The sequence below is a fragment of the Dipteris shenzhenensis genome, chromosome 13 (genome assembly GCF_047967505.1).
Source record: "Dipteris shenzhenensis isolate YYH24624 ecotype China chromosome 13, Dip_SZ_1.0, whole genome shotgun sequence".
Classification (NCBI taxonomy): Eukaryota; Viridiplantae; Streptophyta; class Polypodiopsida; order Gleicheniales; family Dipteridaceae; genus Dipteris; species Dipteris shenzhenensis.
Window position 1 is genome coordinate 44845300 of NC_141608.1, and position 24742 is coordinate 44870041.

Genomic DNA, 24742 nt, shown 5'->3' on the forward strand with positions numbered 1-24742 from the left:
TCTGTGCACAAGTCCACCTCCAAGTAGGAGGGAAATAAAAGAAAAGTACTTGCTGTACTTCACGCAATACAATGCACCTCGGGAAAGGTCCAAATCTCCTCGCTGTACCTGCTGTACTTTTCTCGAAATTCGAGATTTTCTTCTTCTTCCTTTTCGTCCTAGGCTTGCGTGCCTAGATGCCTGACGCTGCTTTCCGAAAAAAAAAAACACATCCCTGTTGCATGCAGATCCACAAAGCCCCAAATCCCTAGATGGATCTAGTCTACCAGATGTCATCATTCTAGGGTACTAGCCTTAGACCCATCTAATCAGTGCCTTGTCACCCTCATCAAGGACCTTGACATTAATCCTTTTGACCATTTACATGAAGCCCAATAAATATAATACAAACATTGATCCTCTAAAGAAAAATGTCCACTGACCCTTCCGAGGTCATGCTACCTCAAGCGTAACATTCCTTTTCTCTTTAGGCATCAGCGTCCTCGATGATAAAGTCTGAGAACATTCTCCGTAACTGGTATATGGATTCTCAGGTAGCTTTTGATAGAGGTAAACCATGCCATGCAACCAACACCGTGGGTATCTTCCGATTGCATACCTGCATTGTTCCTCGGTCCAGGATTCTTGTTGGTTTGCGTCCTGCATTATCCTCTATCTCCTGAAACAAAACAACACCCTCCATTAGTGAGTCACCTGTGTGTAAAAATTTCTTTAAACGAGAAACATGAAACACTGGGTACACCTTACAACCTTGTGGTAATTCTAATTTATAGGCCACAATATCATGGTGATAACTTAGCACACTCTCCTACAGCAGTCAAAGACCTAGAGTGCGAAGGAACTCTGAGAAAAACTTTTTCTCCTTCTTTGAATTCTCTAACGGATCTGTTTTCATCCGCATATGCCTTAGCTCTACCCATAGCCTAGCGTATGTTAGCCCTCGCAAGTGCTAGCATCTCCCGCATTTGAACCACAAAGATCGCGGCACTAGGCACTTTCTGAGGTATTCCAACTGTAATTGGATTTGCTGATCTATAACCATAGTTCAGCCCAAACGGACTGAACCTTGTAGAGGAATGTTTTCTACAATTGTAGGAAAATTCCAACAGTGGCAACCACTTGTCCCACGAATGTTGCCTCAATGAAACATATGCTTTAAGCATATCCTCTAAAATTTGGTTGACTATTTCCGTTTGACCATCCGGATCCCCACTACTCATTCCCAACTCAATCCTTAGTGTCTCAAACACCGCAATCCAAAAATGACTAGTAAATTTAACATCCCTGTCTACCACTATGGATTTGGGTCCATGCGGATGAACTATATGTTTAATAAACAAATCCGCCACTTGTGGGACACTAACAGACTCTCTAGTTGGAATGAAGTGAGCCATCTTGGTAAGACGATCAACTACCACAAGGATAGAATCATATCCACCTTGTGTCATAGACAGACCTACAATAAAGTCCATGGAAATGCTCTCCCACCTATCTAGTGGTATTTCCAAGGGCTGTAAAAGTCCGAGTGGTTTCACCCACTCTGCTTTACTTGACACGAAAAACAGCGTGTCACATATTCATGAATATGTATTTTCATTTTTTGCCAAAAGAAATCTCATTTCACGAGATCATACGTTTTCTCGACTCCTGGATGTCCCGCACATGGGCTATCATGGCATTATTAAATGACTCTCTGCCTAAGTTCATTCTAATTAGGTACTACTACCTTGCCATTTCTTTTCAACATACCATCTCTTATGGTATATCTTCAATAAGTTTGTCCTTTTTTGGATGCCATGTCACCCTTTTTCCCGGGTTTAAGCACATGAGCCTTAGGTCAAAGGCTCTGGACGAACTCATCCACCTTTTGAGTTTCCCTAATCTCAGTCATTAGAGCACTCTCTAGTACCGTGAAACTCATATTAGGCATAATGCGCGACAATGCATCAGCAACTTTATTATCCTTCCCTCTTCGTTGTCAAGTTAAACTCTTGCATGAGTTCTACCCACCTAGCTTGGCGGCCTCTCAAGTCAAGTTGTTTACCAAAATGTTTCAGAGTATCACGACAAACATCAATATAAAACTCTGATTCATATAAATAATATCTCCATGTTTTCAAAGCATGGACAACAGCATACAACTCTAATTCATGAGTTGGGCAATTTTGTTGAGAGGGAGAAAGCGTCTTGCTTTTACTGGCCTTCCCTCTTGGAGGAGAACTACTCCTACCACAATGCCACTTGCATCAGTTCCAATGAAAAACGGTTTCTGAGGATCAAATATTTTTAACACCGGTCCTGAGACCACAGCTTGTTTTGTGATGTTAAAACTTTTTGTTGATTCTGTCCCCATATAAAAGGTACTTTATCTGAGGTCAGATCAGTCAATGGTGATACTATCTTGAAATATCCTTTGATATGCCTTCAATAAAATTGGACAAATCCTAAGAATGATCGTAGTTAAACTCTAAGGGATAGGCCAAGTCAGTATCGCAGCCACTTTCTTTGGATCCATTTTCACCCCCTTAGAAGTAATAATGAATCATAAATATTCAAGTCTAACCATATACAATACAGTTTTCTTTTTATTTACATAGAGACTGGCTTTCCTCAAAGTATTGAACACTGATACTCAGCAATACTTTTGCTAAAAACAAGAATGTCATTAATAAAATATACTACAAACTTCCGGATATACGGGCATGGTCATTTTGAGCCTTCTTGTTGGTAATTCCCGGCATATGGAGAGGGTGTCATGGCTGCAACTGTAGAGTACCGAGTCCTGATGGATGTTGAAGGAGTTGAGGGGGAATTGGAGGAGAGGGTAGGCCAGTCCATAGTTGGCTGTATGATGAACCCCTTGGCTTAACCTAACCCCCGGGTTGGGTTGGGGGTTTAGCCCAACTCAGGGTTAGGGAGGACTAGGACTAGACTAGGTACGGTTAGGAGGTATGGAAAGATGGAGAGGTGTTGACGAGGGGGGTACGGAGGCGGTACGGACGACGACGGACGGAGGTACGACTGTGGTACGGAGGTACGAACGGGAGAGGCTGTACAGAGAGAGACGTTGTACGGTTGTACGGATAGAGGGGGGCTGTACGGGGAGGTACGGCTGTACAGGGGGCACAAGAGAAGCTGTACGGGAGGTACGGGAGAGGTTGTACGGGCTGTATTGGAGGTACGGGAGAGAGGAACGGAGAAGGGGTGTATGTGTGTGTATGAGAAGGGAGAGAGAGAGAGTCTGTTGGAAAGGTCATAAGAAATACGTGTCCATAAGAAAGCGCATGGATCTCCATGGGCCTCCTTTTCTTCAATAGATCCAAACTGATGGCCACATGTTCCTCTCAAGAGACCTGGAGAGGTCTTTAAGCGCCTTCATGACCATGTGGTCTTGATATGATCAAAGATATCTCCAACTCCCTCCAAATGATCACTTTGTTGTCTATGGAGGTCTATAGAGCTCCTTGATCCTTATTTACAAGTATGTGGTCATAAAGGCAATAAAGAAGCTCTATAGACCTCCACAAGCAACCGATCACTCTCACATAAAACATTACACAAAGTATAAATGATTCAAGAAGGAAGTTTACACCAAAATCAAATCTATATTATAGTAAGGACTCAGAGACCTCCATGCATCATCCCTACGGGGCTTGTTGTGGAGGTATACAATGACCAGGACTGAGAACGACTCAAGCCACAAAGGCTGAACTGCATAAGATGACAACCCACAAACCGAGACTACACAAGTAGGTCTCTATCAAGAAACTTACATACAACAAGGGCAACGTTGACACACGGTCACATAAAGAGAGAACACACAGTCTCGGAATCTCACTTTCATTCACACAGCTAACAGCCGCTATGGCAACCTTTATAGGATGCAAACCGCCTCATGGGTTGATGGAGAGGCAACCGCCATCAGCATTCGCCAATCACTGATCCACAGTCCACCACACAGTACTGCCAAAGGGCACAAAGCTCCCCGACTCTCATGGAGCTACGGAAAGGCCTCGAACCAATCGGAAGGAAAGAGAACATGAACTTTCAACAAGAGCCACCTTAGTATTGCTGCATCCAAAGCTGCATGCACGAGTGCCACATGCTGCATCACTGCTATGCCTCTTTAACCTTAGAGACATGTTCCCACCTACATATTTTACCAAAGCATTCTAACAACTTAACAGCCCCCCCTAAACTGAGTTGGGGATATCAACACAACACTAGAAAAGAAACTAACAAACCAAAAATTCGGCATATCAAAAACTTCAAAAGGCATAGTCTGCATCAAGATCAATAACTGGGGGTGGTTCATGCTGAACCGGCCCTGCAAAATGATCTCCCTGATCTCCATCTACGGTCTACCATGCATGCTTTTGAGTTGCTGCTGGATCTTTTCCCTCTTTGTTCTTGTCATCGAAATCTTTCTTGTAACAATACCTTTCTTTCCCGTCCTTCTCGACCACAGTAGACACAAACTGTTAAGCTCATCTACCATTCTCTTTGCTTTTTCTCTTACCTTTGATAATGTATGCTGGTTCTCCTGTTGCATTACATTCATCTCCACTCTTCTCTCTTCACTAAGAAGCATGGCACCAACATCACGAAAGCTTAACGTATCCAAATTAACTCTAAGGATTGTAACTAGATCATTGTACCTCGGTGGACGGCTGGTGAGCAATATGGCCTTTGCATTGCCATCGTCCACCCGCACCCCAAGTGCTTGAAATTACTTAAATATTGACTGCATCCTGTTGAGATGAGTCTCCAGGGAGTTTCCACCTCCCTTATAGAGTGCAAGATCTCTTGTTTAAGCATAATTTTCGAATTTATCTCCCTCGAAACGGATAGTTCTTCCAATATACTCCAGTTCTGAGCTGTGGTCTTCGAGCTGTCAACATGATGAATGAAATCTACACCCAAGGTTCTACCTAGAAGACCCAATGCCTTCTCATTCTTTAAATCCCAGGCTTGCATTTTCTTTAGCCCTTGATTGTTAGCTGGCTTTTCTCCGAACCAGATGCCCCCCCACAAACCTTTTCCATGAAAAGGAGGGGGACAAAAAGCTGCTAGGAGGGAAAATTCCTTCCATCAAACTTCATTACTGATGTCTCAGGCAATCCTGACTTGGACGAAGAAACTTTGGACAAGCTCTCCATTGTGAAAGACTGACAGATTCCTCGACAACTTGCAGACCCTCACCGACTGCTCTGATACCACTTGTTTGCAATTGATTACTCTCGCATAAGATATAACACCAAGTATATATGATTCGGTTTACACCAAAATCAAATCTATATTATAGTAAAGACTCAAAGACCTCCACATATCCCTGCACGGCTTGTTGTGGAGGTATACAATGACCAGGACTGAGAATGACTCAAGCCACAAAGGCTGAACTGCATAAGATGAGGACCCACAGACCGACTACACTGGCCGTACCTGGCTGACACATGAACAGCTCTCTATCAAAAAGCTTACACACACTAAGGGCAACACGCACAGTCGCATAAGGAGAGAATACACAGTCTCGGAATCTCTACTCTCATTCACACCTAACAGCAGCTATGGCAACCTTTCTAGGATGTAAACCACCTCACGGGTTGATGGAGAGGCAACCGCCAGCAGCAATCACCAATCACTGATCCACAGTCCACAAACTAGTATCTGCCAAAGGGCACAAATCTCCCTGACTGTCATGGAGCTATGCAAAGGCCGAGAACATGAACTTTCAAAAGCCGCCTAAGTGTTGCTGCGTTCACATTTGCATGCACACGCGCCATATTTTGCATCACTGTTATCTCTCTTCAACCTTAGAGACATGTTCCCACCTACGAAGTTTACCTAAGCATCCTAACAATTTAACAACAGCAGCAGCCAGTACAAAACATTAATCGACTTATTTTGAAGCAGGACATAACCGCTTTGCAGCAGCCAAAGGTAGAAGGGATTCCGAGCCACTTGTTAAACCTTGGTTGTCATCTCTGGATGGTTGTTACCATATGGTTCAAATGTTGTGGCCTACGCACATTACAGAATTGTATCGTCATTTTTCCAGCCTGTATCTTATGTTCTTTTGCTGTATTTGCATCTACAATTTTGCTCAGCCTTGCGACTGTCATAATGACTTGTTTCTAGTCAATAGTCAAGTACTTTTGGGCCCTTCTGATGGGAAGAAAATAAAAAAGAAAACAAAGAGAAGTATGATAAGCTCTCGATGGAATACCAGGCAGAGAGCACAACCAAACAAAAGAAAAGGAAGAGCTCAAGGTGAGGACACACAGAGTAAGTCACTATATTTCCCATTAATCACCTTTACCACAGAAAGAGAGGCTGGTTTCTAGTCAATAGTCAAGTACTTTTGGGCCCTTCTGATGGGAAGAAAATAGAACTGAAAACAAAGAGAAGTATGATAAGCTCTCGATGGAATACCAGGCAGAGAGCACAACCAAACAAAAGAAAAGGAAGAGCTCAAGGTGAGGACACAAAGAGTAAGTCACTATATTTCCCATTAATCACCTTTACCACAGAAAGAGAGGCTGAATACCATGGTCATACAGAATAGAGACTTGAATTTCACTCCCATAGAAATTTCATTTAGTTCACCTGAGTCTTTGCACTTATCCATGAATCTCCCCAGATATAGATGCCATGGTTCCTCACCAACACTGCTGTACTTCTTGGGTATGCATCTATCTGTACAGAAACAAAGAATGTATTAACATATCACATGAAAAATATATTAATTCACATATAACATGAAAAAGTATAGTACCTGAAATTTTAGATCTCATTCAAGAAATTGCACACGATTTCTTTGCATAAAAACTAAAAAACACATGATAGACATCTATCAAACGCAGAGCTACAACCTGGAGATGACATACGACTGCGTCCGCGGGCAGCCGCCAACACTCTATCTCTGACTTTATGCCCTCACTACCTCATCCCACTCAACGCACTGATGATGAGGATGTTAGTTTTGTGTAGGCAATCATCATTCTAACATGACTATGTAGCACTCAACACTTATCATTCTGACGTGACTCTGTAGCACTCAGCACTTATCATTTGCTTCTGCATTGGAGTGAATGCTTGTTTAGTAGCTCCACCCACACAGTTTGTTTGTATCACAATTTTTCACAGTCTCATTGACCCATAGGTCTTTCGAAGACTTTAATAAACTTTCTTTCTTTCTTTCTTCTACTTGCAGCCCTCTCCCCATCTCCCTCCTTCTCCCCCTCATTCTCTTCCCCTTTCACTCTTCTATCCCCCTTTCTCTAATCTGTCCCCTAACCCTTTTCTACATTGGTATCAGAGCTCCACTCTCTAGCACTTGTGCTTTCCCCTTCCACCCAAACTCCTATGATGACCAACGCACACTGCTCTACGTCGACGTGCTTCAACCCCTTGGTCAAAACGTGTCTCCGACCAACCAAACGCAGCTGCTACATGACGAGCTACAACTACACACCAATGCCTAACGACCAAACAAATTGATTCTCCACGAACCAGCCAAACCAACTGAACCACACGAACCCAACGTGGTAGAGCTTTGAGGTTCAGCCTTGGGAAGACAACTCTGCACCAAACCTTGGGATCAAGTGCAGTACCTATCGCATACGAAAAACCAGACTTTTCGAGAATTCAATTGCGTGCAATGCATGCAGAATTTGAATGCCAATTGGCCCTCCAATGGGGAAGAGCGCCCTCGTGAGAGTATTCAACCTACATGCAAGGTGGGAGAGAGATAGCGGATGAATGCAATGTGGTAGAGAGAATGCTACGTGAGATTCACAATGAAAGGGTGACACCCTTTCATTAATGTCCCTTGAGATCACTCAAATTCCATCTTTCCATTTACACCTACCCTTATCCTATGACCCATGCGCCTACCATTCAATGCACTCTAATGCACCCTTTCCCTTTCCTATTGCCCCTAGGACCTAGACACGTGTGTGCATATCTTTATTACTAATCATTGGCCAATGTTACATAGTTTTGGCAGTACTATTTACACCACTTGATCGATCATAAATACAAACATATAACCACACCATCAAATTGGCGCCTAACAGTAATAAGGTTCTAATGACTATTAATTAACTAAATAATCATTTCTCTTGTCATGACACTCCCTCCTGCTTGAATGAGCAGAAATCCTCTTCTTGATTATTGCTGGTCTCTTCCTCTTACGTGCACTTTCTCTTGTTACTTCTGCAATTGCATCGCCTCTTTATAACCTACGCACTGTAAAATCTATAAAGAACTCTTCTTCCATCCATTATGCATCACTAGCTGGCTGGTTTTTAAACTTCAGTAAATACATATATCTCTTCTTTCTTCTTGATTATTGCTGGTCTCTTCCTCTTACGTGCACTTTCTCTTGTTACTTCTGCAATTGCATCGCCTCTTTATAACCTACGCACTGTAAAATCTATAAAGAACTCTTCTTCCATCCATTGTGCATCACTAGCTGGCTGGTTTTTAAACTTCAGTAAATACATATATCTCTTCTTTCCACGAGTACTCTTCTCTTTATGGTACACGATCTGTTCCGGAGCAAGAACTTCGTCCCATCTTCAAGTTCAAGTTCTTCTTGATGCTAAGTATCCAAAAACGCAGAAGTATCGCCATGGTATCTCTTCAAATTGCTCACATGAAAGATATTCTTCATACACCGGTGGGCTGGTAATTTCAGCTCATACGCTCTGGATCCTTTTTTTGGATATAAAGCTGCTAAAATCTGAAATGGACCATAAAACTTCGGTGCTAACTTGACATGTTTTGTACTTCCTCTCATTCTTTTATCAATCTTCAGTAAAACCCAATCATCCTCCTTGTAATAAACTTCTTTTCTTTTTTTATTGGCTGCCTTGGATTGTTGAACCTGGGCCTTCTTAATATGTTCTTTTACCTGCTCAATCACCTGTGACATATCCTCAACAAACTGGTCAGCAGCAAAAATTCACTCCCCCAAGTGTGTTATTGGAGTGGGTAAACATTGCCCATAGATGATTTCTAATGGGGCTTTCTTGTTGGAAGTATGTAGAGTGTTATTATAAGCAAACTCTAACATGGGTAAGAACTCTGGCCACCTTCTAGGTTGGTCATGGACATAAGCTCGAAGTAAAGTAATTATCGTTTGATTGGCATTCTCACTTTGTCCATCTCCTTGAGGATGGAAGGCTGTAGTAAATTTCAGTTTGGTTCCGAAATTCTCCAATAGGGCTGTCCAAAAGTTGCTAATGAAACGGCCATCATTATCGGATACAATAGATTTTGGTAACCCATGTAACCTAAAGATTTCCCTAATGAATAACCTTGTTGTTTCAAGAGCAGCAGACTCCTTTTTACAGGGAATAAAATGAGCTTGTTTACTCAGCCTATCTATAACAATGAAAATCTGCTCAAACTGACCAACCTTGGGGAAACCTGACACAAAATCCATTGTAATGTGTTCCCACCTTTCCGAGGGAATAGGCAAAGGCTGCAAAAGACCAGCAGTCTTACTTGTGTCATATTTAATGCGCTGACATACGTCACATTGTTGAACAAAGGTCGAAACTTCTTTGCGAAGTTTATGCCAATGGAAGTATCTCTCAATATTGTCAATGTTCCCTCTAATGCCTCTATGTCCAAAATATGGACTCGCATGTAGCTCACTCATGACTAGATACCGAAATGTTTTGGGTACACATATGGCACGTCCCAAAAATAAGTATCCATCCACGATGGAATAAGCCTCTAAACCTCCGACCTCATTACGTTGAATCTTCCCATAAATGTCAGCAAAGTCCTCATCTAAAGGGTAAGCTTCAACCATTGCTCCTAATGATTTCTCCTTAATCATAGAAATGTGATTAACTTGGGGCCGTCTACTCAAAGCATCAGCTACTAAATTCTCCTTTCCTGGCTGATATTCAATATTTGGTTGCCCAAAGGATTGAATATATTCAGCCAATTTGATTTGCCTTGAAGAAACAATGGGTTGAGAAAACAAGTGCTTGATACTTTGATGGTCATGTTAGATATCAATGCTCCACTCTCGTGTAACTACGCGGGAACCAGCTAACTCTACTTGTAAGCCCTCCATATGAGGAGAAGGCATTTGAGTAGCTCGGTTATCCGATAGGTCCTGGTTTGGACACCAGATGGACTCATGTGTGGCCTGATGGCCCGACGGCTTCAAATAGAGTTGGCACACCGCCGACTAGGCTACATGGAAGTGCGGGAAGGCATCCCATGACTGACCGCACTGAGGGTAGACGAAGCATTTCTCAGGGCAGCCCACTCTCGGGTTGCAGGGCCCGTTTGGAGCCCCAGATGATCCCGGATGGCTCTGGGCCGAACGGTTACTGTAGGCTAGTTGCTCCATTTTGCGCACCGGTTCTATCGTGTGGTCAGTGGCCTATTTCGCGACCGACGACCCCCAGTCGACCATTTTGGACGGACTGGGTCGGTCACCCAATTGGGTCTAAGCGACTACTTGTGGTGGCTATATAAGAGCAAGCCCGAAGCCCATTTCATCACTGGCTACAGCAACCCTGATTCCTTAGCATCCAACCTCCATCCTCTACTGTTTCCAGCTTGCCATCGAAGCTTCTTTCATAGGAGCACACGGCTGAGAGGCAGCGCCATCTATTGTATCAGTTTTACAGTAATCAAAATTTTTGATTCTCCATACTATCTTCTTTTCTCTCTTGCGTACGAGATCCTGTTATCTGTTGAGCACAGACGTTGTATTGTTTTCTTACAGGTCAATCTTAATCTTGAAAGCATACCATATAAATAATGCTTCCATAACTTTAAAGCATGAATGACTGCCAGTAACTTCTTCTCATACGTGATATATTTCAATTCAGCCCCTTGAAGTTTTCTACTCTCATAAGCAATGGGATGCCCTCCTTGCATTAACACTGCCCCAATCGAGGTACCACTCACATCCGTACATACAACAAAGAACTCTTTGTCCATGTCCGGAAGTGTTAACACTCGTGCACTAACCAATGTTCTCTTAAGCCCCTCAAAAGCTACTTGGTGAATCTCTCCCCACTCATACAAGGAATGCTTCTTCAACAAATCTGTTAGTGGAGAAGCAAGACGTGCAAAATTCTTAATGAATCTGCGATAATAACTACACATCCCTAGGAAGAATCTCAGCTCATGTATATTTTTGGGTATTGGCCATTCAATTATGGCCTTGACCTTTTTAGGGTCAACCCGAATTCCCTCAGCAGACACAATGTATCCCAAATACTCTATTTCTGTCTTGAAGAAGTCACTCTTCTTGGTATTTAGGAACAATCGATCCTTCCTTAGGAGCTCCATCACCTTAGCAAGGTGATCCTTATGCTCTTCCTCATTCTGGCTGAAAACTAAAATGTCGTCAAAGAAGACTGACAAATTTTCCCAAGTAGGGTCGCAAAACCCTTCTCATCAGCTTACTAAAAGTAGCTGGAGCATTAGTTAGACCAAAAGGCATGACCAAAAACTCATAATGTCCAGTGAGAGTGCGAAAAGCACTCTTATATTCATCCCCAGCTTTCATACGAAGTTGATGATAACCAGATTTCAAATCCAATTTGCTAAAAACTTTAGCATCTTTAAGCATATCCAATAAATCATCCACTCTTGGAATCGGATACTGGTTCTTAATCGTAAGTTTATTCAAAGCACGGTAATCTATACACATATGATATGATCCATCCTTCTTCTTGACCAATAATACAAGTGCTCCAAATGGAGAACTGCTTGGTCGAATCATGCCTTTTTGCAATAGATCTTCAATTTGTTTTTCTACCTCCTCCATTTCTATCCTGTCTATCTTGTATGGGGCTCTACATGGAGGGGAAGCTCCTGGCTCTAAGTCTATGGCATGATCATCTTCTCTCTCCATAGGCAATTCAAATGAGTCATCTCTTGAAAATCGATCCTCATAAGCTCTAAGGTTCTCTTCTGATCTTCTTTTAAGATATGAAGATCTCGTGAATCCCGTATATACACAAGATTACAATCTACCCCTCTTTTTACCAATCTTTTCGCTTGGGTAGGAGTAATCAATGGAATTGTATACACGTCTTGATCCCCTACGATCCTTATGTTTTCGTCCTTATGTACAAAGCAACAATGATGAGTATGAGAATGAATAGCAGCGTTAAAATCATACCGCCATGGTTTACCTAGAATCATGTCAACGTCTTGTAAAGGAGCTACTAGAAAATCCCTTCGATCTCTATATTTTTGTATACGAAAAGGAATATTCCGTACTATGGATGTGTCTTCTTCATTGTGTCCCCTAAAAGCTCCTAAGAGCGACATGTTTTTTATAGGTTCTGGTTTAAGATGGAGTAATTTTACCAATCTATCACTCACTAAGTCATAATTACATCCATCGTCTAGGAGAACCACTATTCTCTGTCCATTCACGAATCCATACACCTTAAAAAGATCATGAGGCCCAAAGGTATTGCCTGAATGGACAGCATTCACTATTGGCTCAATAGTCACGGTAGATTTTGAGGATGACAAGGTAGAAGCCTCACCCTCCTACTTGGATGCCTTGGCTTTCCCTTTTATAGAATTCGTCTTGGCAATCTTAGCCAAGAGAACGGAACACTTATGCCATATGTGCCCTGGCTTATGTTTCTTACACCCTAAACATTTTCCTTCCTTAATCAACTTCCTCTTCTCTTCGTCTGTCATAGAAGGAAATGGCACCCATCCAGGACGTGATTGCCTGTTCACATTCCTTACAAGAGCTTTACCCTTCCCTTTATTATTCTTAAACCGGTTTGGTTTCCTAAAAGTGGGTATATTGTTGGTCTTAGATGATGACCCACCCTCCTTATTGAAGAATTTACGAGGATTCAATTTTCTCTCGGCTATTTCAGCCAGCTTAGTGAGGTCCGTAAGCGTGGTCGGGTTAAACATTTGAACCTCGTATCGTACTTTTGGGCTTAAGGCTACTAAATACTTCTTTCTCCTATCTTTCTCACTCTTTTCGGGTTACTCTAGAGAGAGTTTCCAAAATCTGGCTGTAAAATCTGCATTACTCTCATTATCGAACTGCCTAAACCTCTCCCAACAAAAGGTTAGGTTCTCTTCATGCCTCGATGGCATGAAAGTGGCTTTCAGCTACTCCACGAACTTAGCTTATTCATGAATAGGCTCTTTTCATGTTTGTGACAAAGACCACCACATTAGAGCATCCTTCTGCAAATGCAATGTGGCAAGAGCAAGCTTCTCTTGCTCGGTCTTGTCTTGATGGGCAAAGTATAGCTCAAAATAATCCAATTGAGGATTTTGTCAACCTCCCTTGCCCCATCATATTTGGGGAACTCAATTCTCTCTCGGGGTTGGAATTTGGATCTCTTAGAAGGGGTACTCAACTCTTCATCCCCAAAGTTTAAAGTCCTCTTCGTCCCTAATCTTGTCATAATGGACTGCTCAATCATATTGCTAAGCTAGAAAATCAGCTTATCAATAGGAGTCTCCTCTCTTCCTCTTGCACTTGGATTATAATCCATTACGAAAGGAGAACTCCCTATCAAGAGGTTCTTGAAGGAGAGACTACTATAAATCTATTTGTGGATTATCACACTCAAGATGTGTGCGACTCTCACCTAATCCATCCTCTTCAGGAGGGGGTGAAGGTGTTCTTTCTCTCTCTCCTTGAGGTAATGGAGGAAAAGGAATAAGTTCATTGTTATATCTCCCTTCCCCTTCCATTCTTTCCTTTTAGTAATACAAGAGAGAAAATGACTTGCTGTAATTTCAGAAAAGAGGTTTATTTTCCAGCAAAAGTCAAGTGTTGTAGAGTTGGTGGTACCGACTCCCGCTTCGTTTGTGTTGAGAAGACACTTAAAATGACCTCCTCTTCCTTCTCTTTTAAGCTTTTCTTCTTGTATTTCTGCTATAGACTTGATGGGTGGATCACCCCCTTAAAATCTTGTTCCGATCCAACTTTCCGTTGGGGAGAACAGGGGGGGTCCCTTTTGCTCACGGTTTAAGGACTTTAAGGGTACATTCACACGGCGGGAGGGGGGAGTCACCCCATTAGGACACCCCATTCACCATTCAAGACCAAAAATTTCCAAAAAAATCCCTTGTTTGAGAACCTCACGAGTTCAGGGTTCGTCAGGAAGGGAAGGAGATGTTTGCATCAAGAATTCAGGGTTGGCCTGCAAGGGGATGTCCGCAGCCCGGAAAGTTTGCTGCTGCGTGCCATCGGGGTTTCGTCGTAAGATTTCGTTGTCTCGCGTTCCTCGTCCACACCCTCTCCTGCGACTTCCGTGCCTTCTTCCGTCGACCACAACTGTCGCACGCCGTGCTTCTACCACGATTCTGCCCGCACTAGTGCTTCCGCCATGATTCTGCCCGTCACACTCCTCGCCCTCTTCTCGTCCCCGTCACCGCTCTGATACCAAATGTGAAAAACTAGACTTTTCGAGAATGCAATTATGTGCAATGCATGCAGAATTTGAATGCCAATTGGCCCTCCAATGGGGAAGAGCGCCCTCGTGAGAGTACTTGTTTCTATTTCGCCTACATGCAAGGTGGGAGAGAGATGGCGGATGAATGCAATGTGGTAGAGAGAATGCTACGTGAGATTCACAATGAAAGGGTGATACCCTTTCATTAATGTCCCTTGAGATCACTTAAGTTCCATCTTCCCATTTACACCTACTAACAAGAGACAATCTAATAAAAAATGTTAATAGAATAAGATATAATCTAATTAAAAATTAGAGGTAACTAACTAAAAATTATATTAAATTGGCTATAGGATTCAAAGGAGAGGACGGTAACCTTTATATATATATATATATATATATAGCTAATAATTTTTGAAACATTTAAAAAATGTTAATATAACCTATGACCCATGCACCTACCATTCAATGCACTCTAATGCACCCTTTCCCTTTCCTATTGCCCCTAGGACCTAGACACGTGTGTGCACATCTTTATTACTAATCATTGGCCAATGTTACATAGTTTTGACGGTACTATTTACACTACTTGATCGATCATAAATACAAACATATAACCGCACCATCAAATTGGCACCTAACAGTAATAAGGTTCTAATGACTATTAATTAACTAAATAATCATTTCTCTTGTCATGACATCGCAAAGAGTCACCACATGAACCAATTGCTCCTCTTCGCCTGAATCCACGCCCAATGTGATGAACTTGCTACCAGATCTGCTCATCACCCGCCCGCTTAGTCCGCATCTGGTCAACCTGTCCATAGCAGAGAACCTAGTCACCCCCGCCACAATATCCTGCTATGGTTACCTCGCCCAGCCATGCTCAAATGGCCACCTTGAAACTCTGTCGCCCATCACCAGTCCCGCCACCACCCGTTGCCATTCCTTGCAAAACATTAGTTTAGGCTTCAATTAACTATTTGGTTAGTTTAGCATGGGTTGGTTGTATGGGTTAGTTAGGGCTAGGCTAGGTAGTTGGTTTAGGATTAGTTTAATTGTCGGTTAGGTTAGTTGGGTTAACTTAGCCAAGGTTAGGTTAAATCCAACTTTAGTTGAGTTATATTAACCAAGGATATAGTAGTCCTAACTGTTTTAGCTATCCTAGGTTGGGAGTCCTTAAGTGTCTAGGTGACTTAGACCCTCCACCCCCCCCCTCTTTTTTTAGAAAAAAGGCAGCTTTCAACAGCCTCTTTTGAGGGCCTTTCTTATAGCCCCGTTTAGGCTCATTTGGGCTCCTTTTCGAAGCCTCTGAAGCAAATAGAATCAGTGAGAGAGAGCAAGAGATAGTGAGAGAGCAGGAGGCTTGCAAGCTGAAGACTTAGTTGCAATAGAATAGAGAGTACAACACACTGAAGGAAAAAGATAAGGTTTTGTCCTAGTGACAAAACCTTAGTAGTCACTAACCATAGTTAGTGAACTAACTGCGGTTAGGGGGAAAAACCTCTTAATGAGGGAAAAGTGCCCCTAACTAGCTTATTATATTACATTGGTCACTGCTGAATAATGTCTATAATTCTAACACCCCCCTGCAGTGCCAATGTCATGTACAAGGCTAATCAATCACCAAACGGATATAAGTTCAGGGCACTGCGAAATGCCTCAAACTTTTCACGTGGTAGTGCTTTGGTGAAAATATCTGCAGCGTTGTCATGTGTCGACACAAAGATCATACTAATCTCTCCTGCATGCAACTTCTCTCTGACGTAGTGATAGTGAACCTCAATGTGTTTCGTGCGAGCATGAAACACTGGATTCTTTGCCACTGCAATGGCACTCTGACTATCAGTGAGAATTGGAGAGGGACCCTCCAAAGACAAATGAAGATCAGCGAATAGACGTCGCAACCAAACACATTCAACTGTTGCTGTGAAAGCTGCCCTGTACTCAGCTTCACATGATGAGGTAGCCACTGTAGATTGTTTCTTACTCAGCCATGAAATACAAGATTTACCCAAAAAGAAACAATTGCCACTAGTGGACTGCCTAGTGTCATAATCACCCGCCCAATCTGAATCACTGTAGGCATGCATCTGCAAGTCACCCCCCCTGGGAAATAGTAAGCCAAAAGACTTTGTGCCCTGCAAATAACGGAAGATACGCTTAACTGCCTGCCAATGCATAGTTTTTGGGCTGTGCATGTACCTGCTCACCTGACATACTGCAAACTGAATATCAGGTCTAGTGTTGCAGAGATATATGAGGCATCCAACAGCCTGACTGTAAAGTGTGGCATCAACTGATTCTCCTGCATCATGCATTGTGAGTTTCAGCCCCGGTTCCATAGGAGTGGATATGGGCTTACACTCTTGCATGTTAAATCTGTCCAAGAGTTTCTGAACATACTTGGACTGAGACATAACAGTGCCACGTCTCTCATGAGAGAACTGGATCCCCAAATAAAAGTGAAGCAGCCCCAAATCTGACATGTCAAAGTTGGTCTGCAAATCAGCTTTGAAATCTGCAATTTTTTCTTCATTGGACCCTGTGAGCAGTAAGTCATCGACATAAAGAAGGATGACTAAGATTTCCCCCCCATCCATCTTGATGTAGAGGGTGCTCTCAATAGGACTATTGTGCAGCCCCTTGCTGGTCACAAAGGCATGTATCTTGGCATACCATGCACGAGGGGCCTGTTTCAGCCCATATAAAGCTTTATTGAGCTTGCATACTTGAAGTGCATTTGCTGTAATTTCAAAGCCCGGAGGTGGTCTGACATACACCTCTTCCAGTAAGTCTCCATTCAAAAAGGTTGTTTTTATGTCCAACTGATGAACATTCCACTCAAAATGTGCAGCCATTGCAATTACTGATCGGATGGTGGTCATCCGGGATGTAGGAGCGAATGTCTCCTCATAATCTATGCCCTTTTTCTGAGCATAGCCCTTAGCAACCAGCCTGGCCTTATATATGTCAATGGAGCCATCTGGCTTCCGTTTGACTTTAAATACCCATCGTGTGCCAATGGCATGTTTACCCTGTGGCAAGTCCACAACATCCCAAGTCTGATTTTTTGCAATGGACTGCAACTCATCGTGCATGGCATTCATCCAATGCACATTACCTTTTGCTTCTTCAAATGTGGCAGGCTCCTCCTCATCAAGGAGAGTACCTGCATATGCTGATTCCACTGAATTAGCACCTTCCATGTGCCTTGCTGCACTGCGAGTCCTGCCAGGTAACGGAGCATCAAGTTTACTCTCCTTGAGAGTCTGTAACAGCCAGTTTGGGACTGTTTTTGCTGCATGTATGTCTGCAATTTCTTGCTGCACCACCTGTTCCACTGCCTGTGGAGGGGGCAAGACATCCTGTGGCGGAACTGAAGCATTTGGAGGTTGCTGTAAATTCTGATTTGGATCAGAAAAATCAGCAGGGGAACCCAAAGCAATGGGTAGCAACCCTTCAAAGACATCCTCTGAAGACGAAGGAATTTGAAATTCAGCCTGAGTGTGAGCTGAATTTGCATAAAATATCACATCTCTACTTACAATGATTTTGCGTGAAGCAGGATTGTAGAGACGGTACCCCTTGCTTTCTGCACTGTATCCAACAAATATGCATTTGATGGCTTTATCTGACAATTTGTGCCTAAATTCAACTGGCACATGTGCATAGGCAAGGCATCCAAAGACTCGGAAGTGATCCACTGAAGGTTTCCTGTCATTCCAAACCTCAAAAGGAGTTTTTGTTTTTAAAGCCTTAGTGGGAGCCCTGTTCAAAATGTAATTGGCACACATCAAACCCTCTAGCCAAAATTTATGAGGCATGTGTTTGCTTTTCAGCATACATCTGTCCATCTCCATGAGGGTTCTATTTTTCCTCTCATCTTTGCCATTTTGCTGAGGGGTCAGCCTGACTATGAGCTGATGCACAATACCCTTTTGCTTGAGAAAAGCATCAAATTCTGCAGATAGGTATTCCCCACCTCTATCCGTGCGTAATGTCTGTATCCTGAGTCCGGTTTCATTTTCAACCATGGCTGAAAAGTGTTTAAACACCGTGAACACTTCAGATTTCTTTTTCAGCCAAACCCAAGTAAAATTGGAGTAGTCATCAATAAATGTGACAAAGTAGAGATGACCACCCAATGACGGAGTCCTCATGGGACCACAGACATCACTATGTATAAGCTGCAATTTGCGAACAGCTTTAACTGAACCATCCTTCTTGAAGGGGAATCTATGCATTTTACCTAAAATGCACCCTTCACAGGCATGTGGAGGAGGTATCTCAAGAGGTGGCAATGCATCAACCATTGAAAATTTCTGAAGTGTCATTAAGCTGTTGTAATGCATGTGGCCATATCTGGCATGCCATAATTCTGCATTTTGCATGGCAGATGTAGGGGTAGAAACTGCCAGAGCATGGGCTGCTCTTTTCTCAAAAATATCAAGTTGAAAAAGCCCACGCAGCAGAGTACCAGATAACCTTAAGGCATAGTTAGCTTCCCTGTCTCGGACAGCACATTTGTCATCCTCAAAGATGACCTGAAATCCCCCTCTGTTAAGAGTGACACTGAAAGAAGATTTTTGGTTATGCCAGGCACATATAAGACATCTGAAAGTCTGAAAATTGAGCCATCAATTGCAGTGAGCTCAACCTCTCCTGTGCCACGTACTGAATATGAGGAGTTGTTGGCACAAGTGACTTTCTTACCAACAGGAGGTGGATGCAAGGAAGTAAAAAGACACTTCCTAGAAGTGATATGCTTGGATGCACCGCTGTCAAAATACCATGTGTTCAGTGTTTCATTAACACTGAAAGCAGATGCATCTGTAGAAGAGTCAAAAATGCATATGTATCATCACTGCAAGAGGCTGTACTATCCCAAGCATCTGGAACAGCCAACCTAGAATCTGAAATGCAAGATAAAAAGGCATAATCCTGTCCAACAAAGTTGGCTGCAGCATCCCCACTGTCAGATGCATGAGGGGCTGAATCTGAAACAGCCATACCTGAGCTGTTTTTCTTTTCTTTTGCAATCCTTTTCTTGCAATCTGCTATGTGATGACCTGGCTTTTTGCAGTAGTGACAAAAACCCTTCTTTTTGGGTTTACTTGCATCACTTTTAGCCTTTTGTGAAGGCTGTCCTGACCCACTGGAAGGCTGATTTGCTGCTGTCTTTGCCTGTCCCTTTGTTTTTTATTTAAATTTTGAGAGCATGGCTTGTTCACCTGCACGTGAAGCCAAATTTTTCCTGGTCTGCTCTTCCTGAAGCAGAAGTCCTATCAACTCATGAAAAGTGAGGGGATTTGCACCCCCCCTCATTGATAAGTTCAGCGAAGTGTGAAAGCTGAGATAAGACTCAGGAAGAGAATTCAGAGTGGTTGTAATCATCTCTAAATCAGGAATAATTTCATCTATGTTTAACAATTGCTCTCTGAGATCCTGTAGCTTTGTGAGGTGGACTGACATGGAGTCACCCTCCTCCATATGTGTATTGCTCAACTCTCTTTTTAAGAAAGATACCCTGGCATCATTCCGTGCTGCATACATGCTTTCCAAGATATCCCACGCTGCCCTAGAGGTCTTACACGACCGGATATGCGGAATGATAGATCTTTTTACTGAAAGAGAGATGCATGACAAAGCTAAGGCATCCCGTGAATCCCATCTCTTCTGCTTTGGAGTATTGACTGTAGCTGCACCAACAACTTGTCCTGCAGCTGCACCCTGTGCACGACCTCTTCCACCTCCTTGCTGAGGAAGGGTAGCAGGTGCAATATCTGCTGGTCGGATCTCATCCCCATTGACATAGTCCCATAGATTCCGAGAAATCAGAATATTACGTACCATAAAACTCCAGAGGGAGTAGTTGGTACCATCCAACTTGTCTTCTTGTGAAAGACCACCAAATGGAAACTCATTCTGATTTTGATGGGCCATTCTTGAGAAAAAGATTAAAGCAGATACAGATCTGAATTCCCTTACTGGGAATGGAATGCATAACTTCCAAAGAACACAGCCAAGCACGGGCTGTATATGCAACTTAGATTTCTGTACTTGAGCTGTCAGAAATCTGTCCAAGCATCAAAAAAACTCTCCAAAATCTGCCAAAAGTGTTTCAAACACTCCAAAAAAGGCAGTATGTACTGAATACTCCAAAAAATGCTCTCTCAACACAGAAGCCCCAATTTATGGCTAGAAATTGCAGCCAGAAAGGGGCAAAATTACTAAAAGCCCCAAATCTGCAATTTTTAAACAAAAGCCCCAAATTTCAGACTAGATCTGCAATTTTGTTCCAGATGTAGCTCCAAAACTGCACAATGATTGCAATGTCTGCAATATACAAAATGCCCCAAATTTACTCCAAAACAACTGCACCAAACTATGGTTTTCTGCAAGATGAGCCTGCCCAAGAACACCTGTGGCTGAAGGCAACCGGTGTAGATCTGCAAGTACAGATCTGAAAGTACAGAAGTGCACGCAAATCTAGGAAGGGTACAAGTGGTACGGTACAGTACGAACTGTACGGTACAGTGTGTACGACAATACGGTAAAGTTGTACGGATGCTCCTGCGTCAGGCACGACACCCTGTACGACGCTGTACGGTAAGTGCACGAACGATGTACGGACACCTCTTCGGAAGTGTACGGCGCTGCAACGAAGTGTGTATGGACACCTTTATGGGAGTGTACGGACACCTTTACGGGAATGTACGGACGCCTTTACGAGAGTGTACAGAGGCCTTTACGGGAGTGTACGGAAGTGTACGGCGGTGGTACGTCGAATTCCGTACAGTCGTACGGACTGTACGGACGAGTTGGAGCAGGCTTGTAACGTGGAGCAAAAGAGGTACGTTTAAGGGAGCAGGGAGCCCGAGGCTCTTGGACCTGCTCTGATACCAAATGAAGCAAATAGAATGAGTGAGAGAGAGCAAGAGAGAGTGAGAGAGCAGGAGGCTTGGAAGCTGAAGACTTAGTTGCAATAGAATAGAGAGTACAACACACTGAAGGAAAAAGATAAGGTTTTGTCCTAGTGACAAAACCTTAGTAGTCACTAACCATAGTTAGTGAACTAACTGCGGTTAGGGGGAAAAACCTCTTAATGAGGGAAAAGTGCCCCTAACTAGCTTATTATATTACATTGGTCACTGCTGAATTATGTCTATAATTCTAACAGCCTCTTCATCGAGCTTCCGCTCGAGCTTCTACATCGGATTGGGACATTCTTTGAAGGGAAACCCATACATTCGGGCTCTCTCTTGTGACAGTTCACCATGGCACCCAAGCGTGGCCCTCATGTTGAGGAGTCACTAGATGACAGTAATGAGATTGCTCAGCACGAGCATCCGCCTACCACAATGGGTGCACCCACTAGTGATACATAAGTTCCTACCACTCAACCCCTCTCTCTTGGATAGGCACCGTTCCTTGAGCCACTAACCTCCAAGCTCCACTATACATTTCTAGAGTTGGGGGAGCACAATAGTGAGCAGACCTCTCAGTAGATTGGCTAGCAACTTGGCCAAGTTACCACACATGCATTATCTGACAAGGGCAAGTAGCCTATGCCCTAGCATGGGGATCACTCGAACAGCCAAGATGCATTCTCAGCTCAACACGGAGGTTCATGTCAGATGCTTGCTGTACTGTAGGTTTTCAGCCTTCTAGGCCATTTCATTTTGAGCAGTCTGCACCCCATCATGAGGATTACTTTGGCATTGCTAATGCATTCTCTGTGCCACAGAGCACCTTTTTCCAGCTGGAGGCCTTCCTACAATTCACACCTCTTTGCACCTTTGCTAGATAATGCCGTCTATCTTGGGCCGACCTACTAGTATGCATTCATTGCATACACCTTTCAACGCACCAGCCACAACATGCCTGGAGTTGGTTTGGGTTTACATGGCAGTTCGCAGCAGTGGGAGAGAGGTCAATCCTCCTCTCAACCTTTTGGCATGCAGTCCTCGCAGAGAGATGCATTTGGCAAACACCCATGGTTCATGCTCCCTTTGCTCTGCCAGTGAGCACATACAGCCACACGCAGCCCATGCATCAAATGGATGGTTCTACTTTTCAGCAGTTGTTAGTGGTAGGCACTAGACTGCTATTGATGAGATGCTTTCAGATATCTTGCTTTCATACCGGGCCCTCTCGAGGGCATCTGTGATGAGATGCCTTACTAGTATATGAACCTTAAGCATGATTATGTCCGCATTTCTAGAGGCTATCCAAACAGTAATTATGCAGCCAAGGATGTCAAAGACAAGCTCACGGTGCATGAGTTTAGGGGTGATACACGCATGGCCAATGAGCTAGAAGAGGCTCACAAAGTTGATAAGACTACTTCCGCTTCTATCTCAAGCATGACGAGGAGTGCATTATATTTGCCGGCATGCTCACACTTGGTGGCGGTACATAGGGACTCTCCACAAAGGCCAACCATTTGGGCAGAGTTCAAAAAGCTAATGACCACTACATTCATATCCCTGCTGATTAGTACTAAAGCAGTTTATGCATTGTCTCAACTGGCAAGCACAGTCCACAGGTATTTGCAGAATTCTGGAGACTTTCCCTTTTTGTGCATGACATTTCCAAGAAGGGAAAGTTGCTGTGTTTCATTCATGGTTTGGACCCAGCCTTGACCTCCGATGTGAGGGCTCACGACCCTCAAACCATTGAGCATCATGATGTGCATGGAATGCTCCATAGAGGAGACTGTAGGCATACAATGTGGAATACCCTTGCTGGGCTGAACCATGTGTGTGTCACTTGTATGCCTTCCAAGATGATTAACACCACTTGGATCAAAGGGAAAATGAAAACCTTTTGCGGCTCCAGCATTTGGAGCTTCTTCAGACTCGTGTGCCCCATCTATCTCATCATGACACATATCTAGGACTCTTCATAATCAAATAGCTCAATAATCATGTTGAGTTTGGCTGTTCCACTATTTCTCGTCTTGCACACCTCCCTATGCTCGGGAGTCCATTTGTCACCACACTGAAAGCATAAATTCGCCCTCTTTCTGGTCTCCATGATGACCCTGGTGTGCTGTTTTATTTTGATTTTCTGTTACAGCACTTGGTTTCGCTCCTGGCTTTGCACCCAGGTGCATATAGGTCCTCCTAGGGCATTCCACAGCCCATTAGGCATCAATATATCATGCATATTTATTGATGTGCACTGCTTTCACCAAGCATATCAATGGGCATCCATTTCTGTTCCAAATGGCTTGCACTAAACCTAGAATTGTTCCTAGCCACCAATGCTTGGTCACACAATTCCCACTTGACCAATTTGTGCTCTGAGCAAAGAAAGAAAACATAAATACACAGCCAGCTCTTCCAAAACAGCTCAGATTTACGGAGAAGCACACTATGTGCCTAGCCCACTCTCCAAATGGCTTGTAGCTAGCTGAAGGAGCTCTATCTGACCAGCCAACCCCTCCTGGGTAAATTCAAAGTCAGCTGACATAGCACTACATGACCAGCCAGCCCGAGATCCAAGAATGCATTCACAATTGCAATCCCACGCTTTAGTGACCTGCCCAATCAGCCCGTGACCAAAGAGCTGGCCCAAGTGCCCAGCCAGCCCCTCAAGGCACAATTAATGCCTAGGGACCTTTTGCTTACCTAGCAACCCCAAGCCTTGCCCATCTCAGTGTAGCAAAGTCATTCATAAACTCAAACACATGTAAGGGCCATCACAAGCATGTTCCAACATGTATTGCCAAGCCAATGCAAACTTCACTAGATATCGATGGGAGACTTTCTTGTAACTTTCCTTTCCTTAGTGTCAATATCTACTTTGGAACTAGGATCCCTCAACCTCTAGCTGCATCTCAGAAGGCATATCCTCTGGCACATCTCCCCGAAAAGATTTGACAAGACTCAATGGAAAGCATTGTGAATCCTTCAATGATCTGGTAGCTTCAACCTGAAGCTACATCATTGATCTTCTCTGAAACTTGAAAAGGCCCATAGTATCTCATACTGAACTTGGGGATCAACCAGTCTTTGTCCCTCTTACTTTTCAATCTTGCCTTTTCAAAATGCAAGAGAACCCAATTATCCTCTGCAAACTCAACTACACAGCGGTGACAATCAGCTACATTCTTTTGCTTTGCCTGAGTCTTCTGGAGAGCCTACTTGACTTTCCGATAGGCTACATTCATGCTCTCGACATACTTGTCGGAGCTTTCCTTTGGAAGTATGCACAGTATTGTTATAAGCAAACTCCACCAATGGCAAAACTAGTCCCATTGTGTCTTATGCTTAAATACATAGCATTTCAAGATATCA

General features: G+C 43.3%; 1 protein-coding gene across 4 annotated transcripts in view; it reads right to left on the reverse strand.

Moving 5' to 3' along the window:
- The window catches only part of LOC147895459 (haloacid dehalogenase-like hydrolase family protein), a 156703-nt gene that overhangs the window by 76592 nt on the left and 55369 nt on the right, over nucleotides 1-24742 (reverse strand). For 2 of the 4 annotated variants that reach the window (XM_087383609.1, XM_087383607.1), the window contains 2 exons: nucleotides 6607-6696; nucleotides 599-658 (listed from right to left, as the gene is read on the reverse strand). In XM_087383609.1, the coding sequence (XP_087239735.1) occupies nucleotides 599-658; nucleotides 6607-6696 (150 nt within the window). The remainder of the gene's footprint in view (nucleotides 1-598; nucleotides 659-6606; nucleotides 6697-24742) is intronic. The other 2 variants (XM_087383611.1, XM_087383608.1) reach the window with 1 other exon arrangement.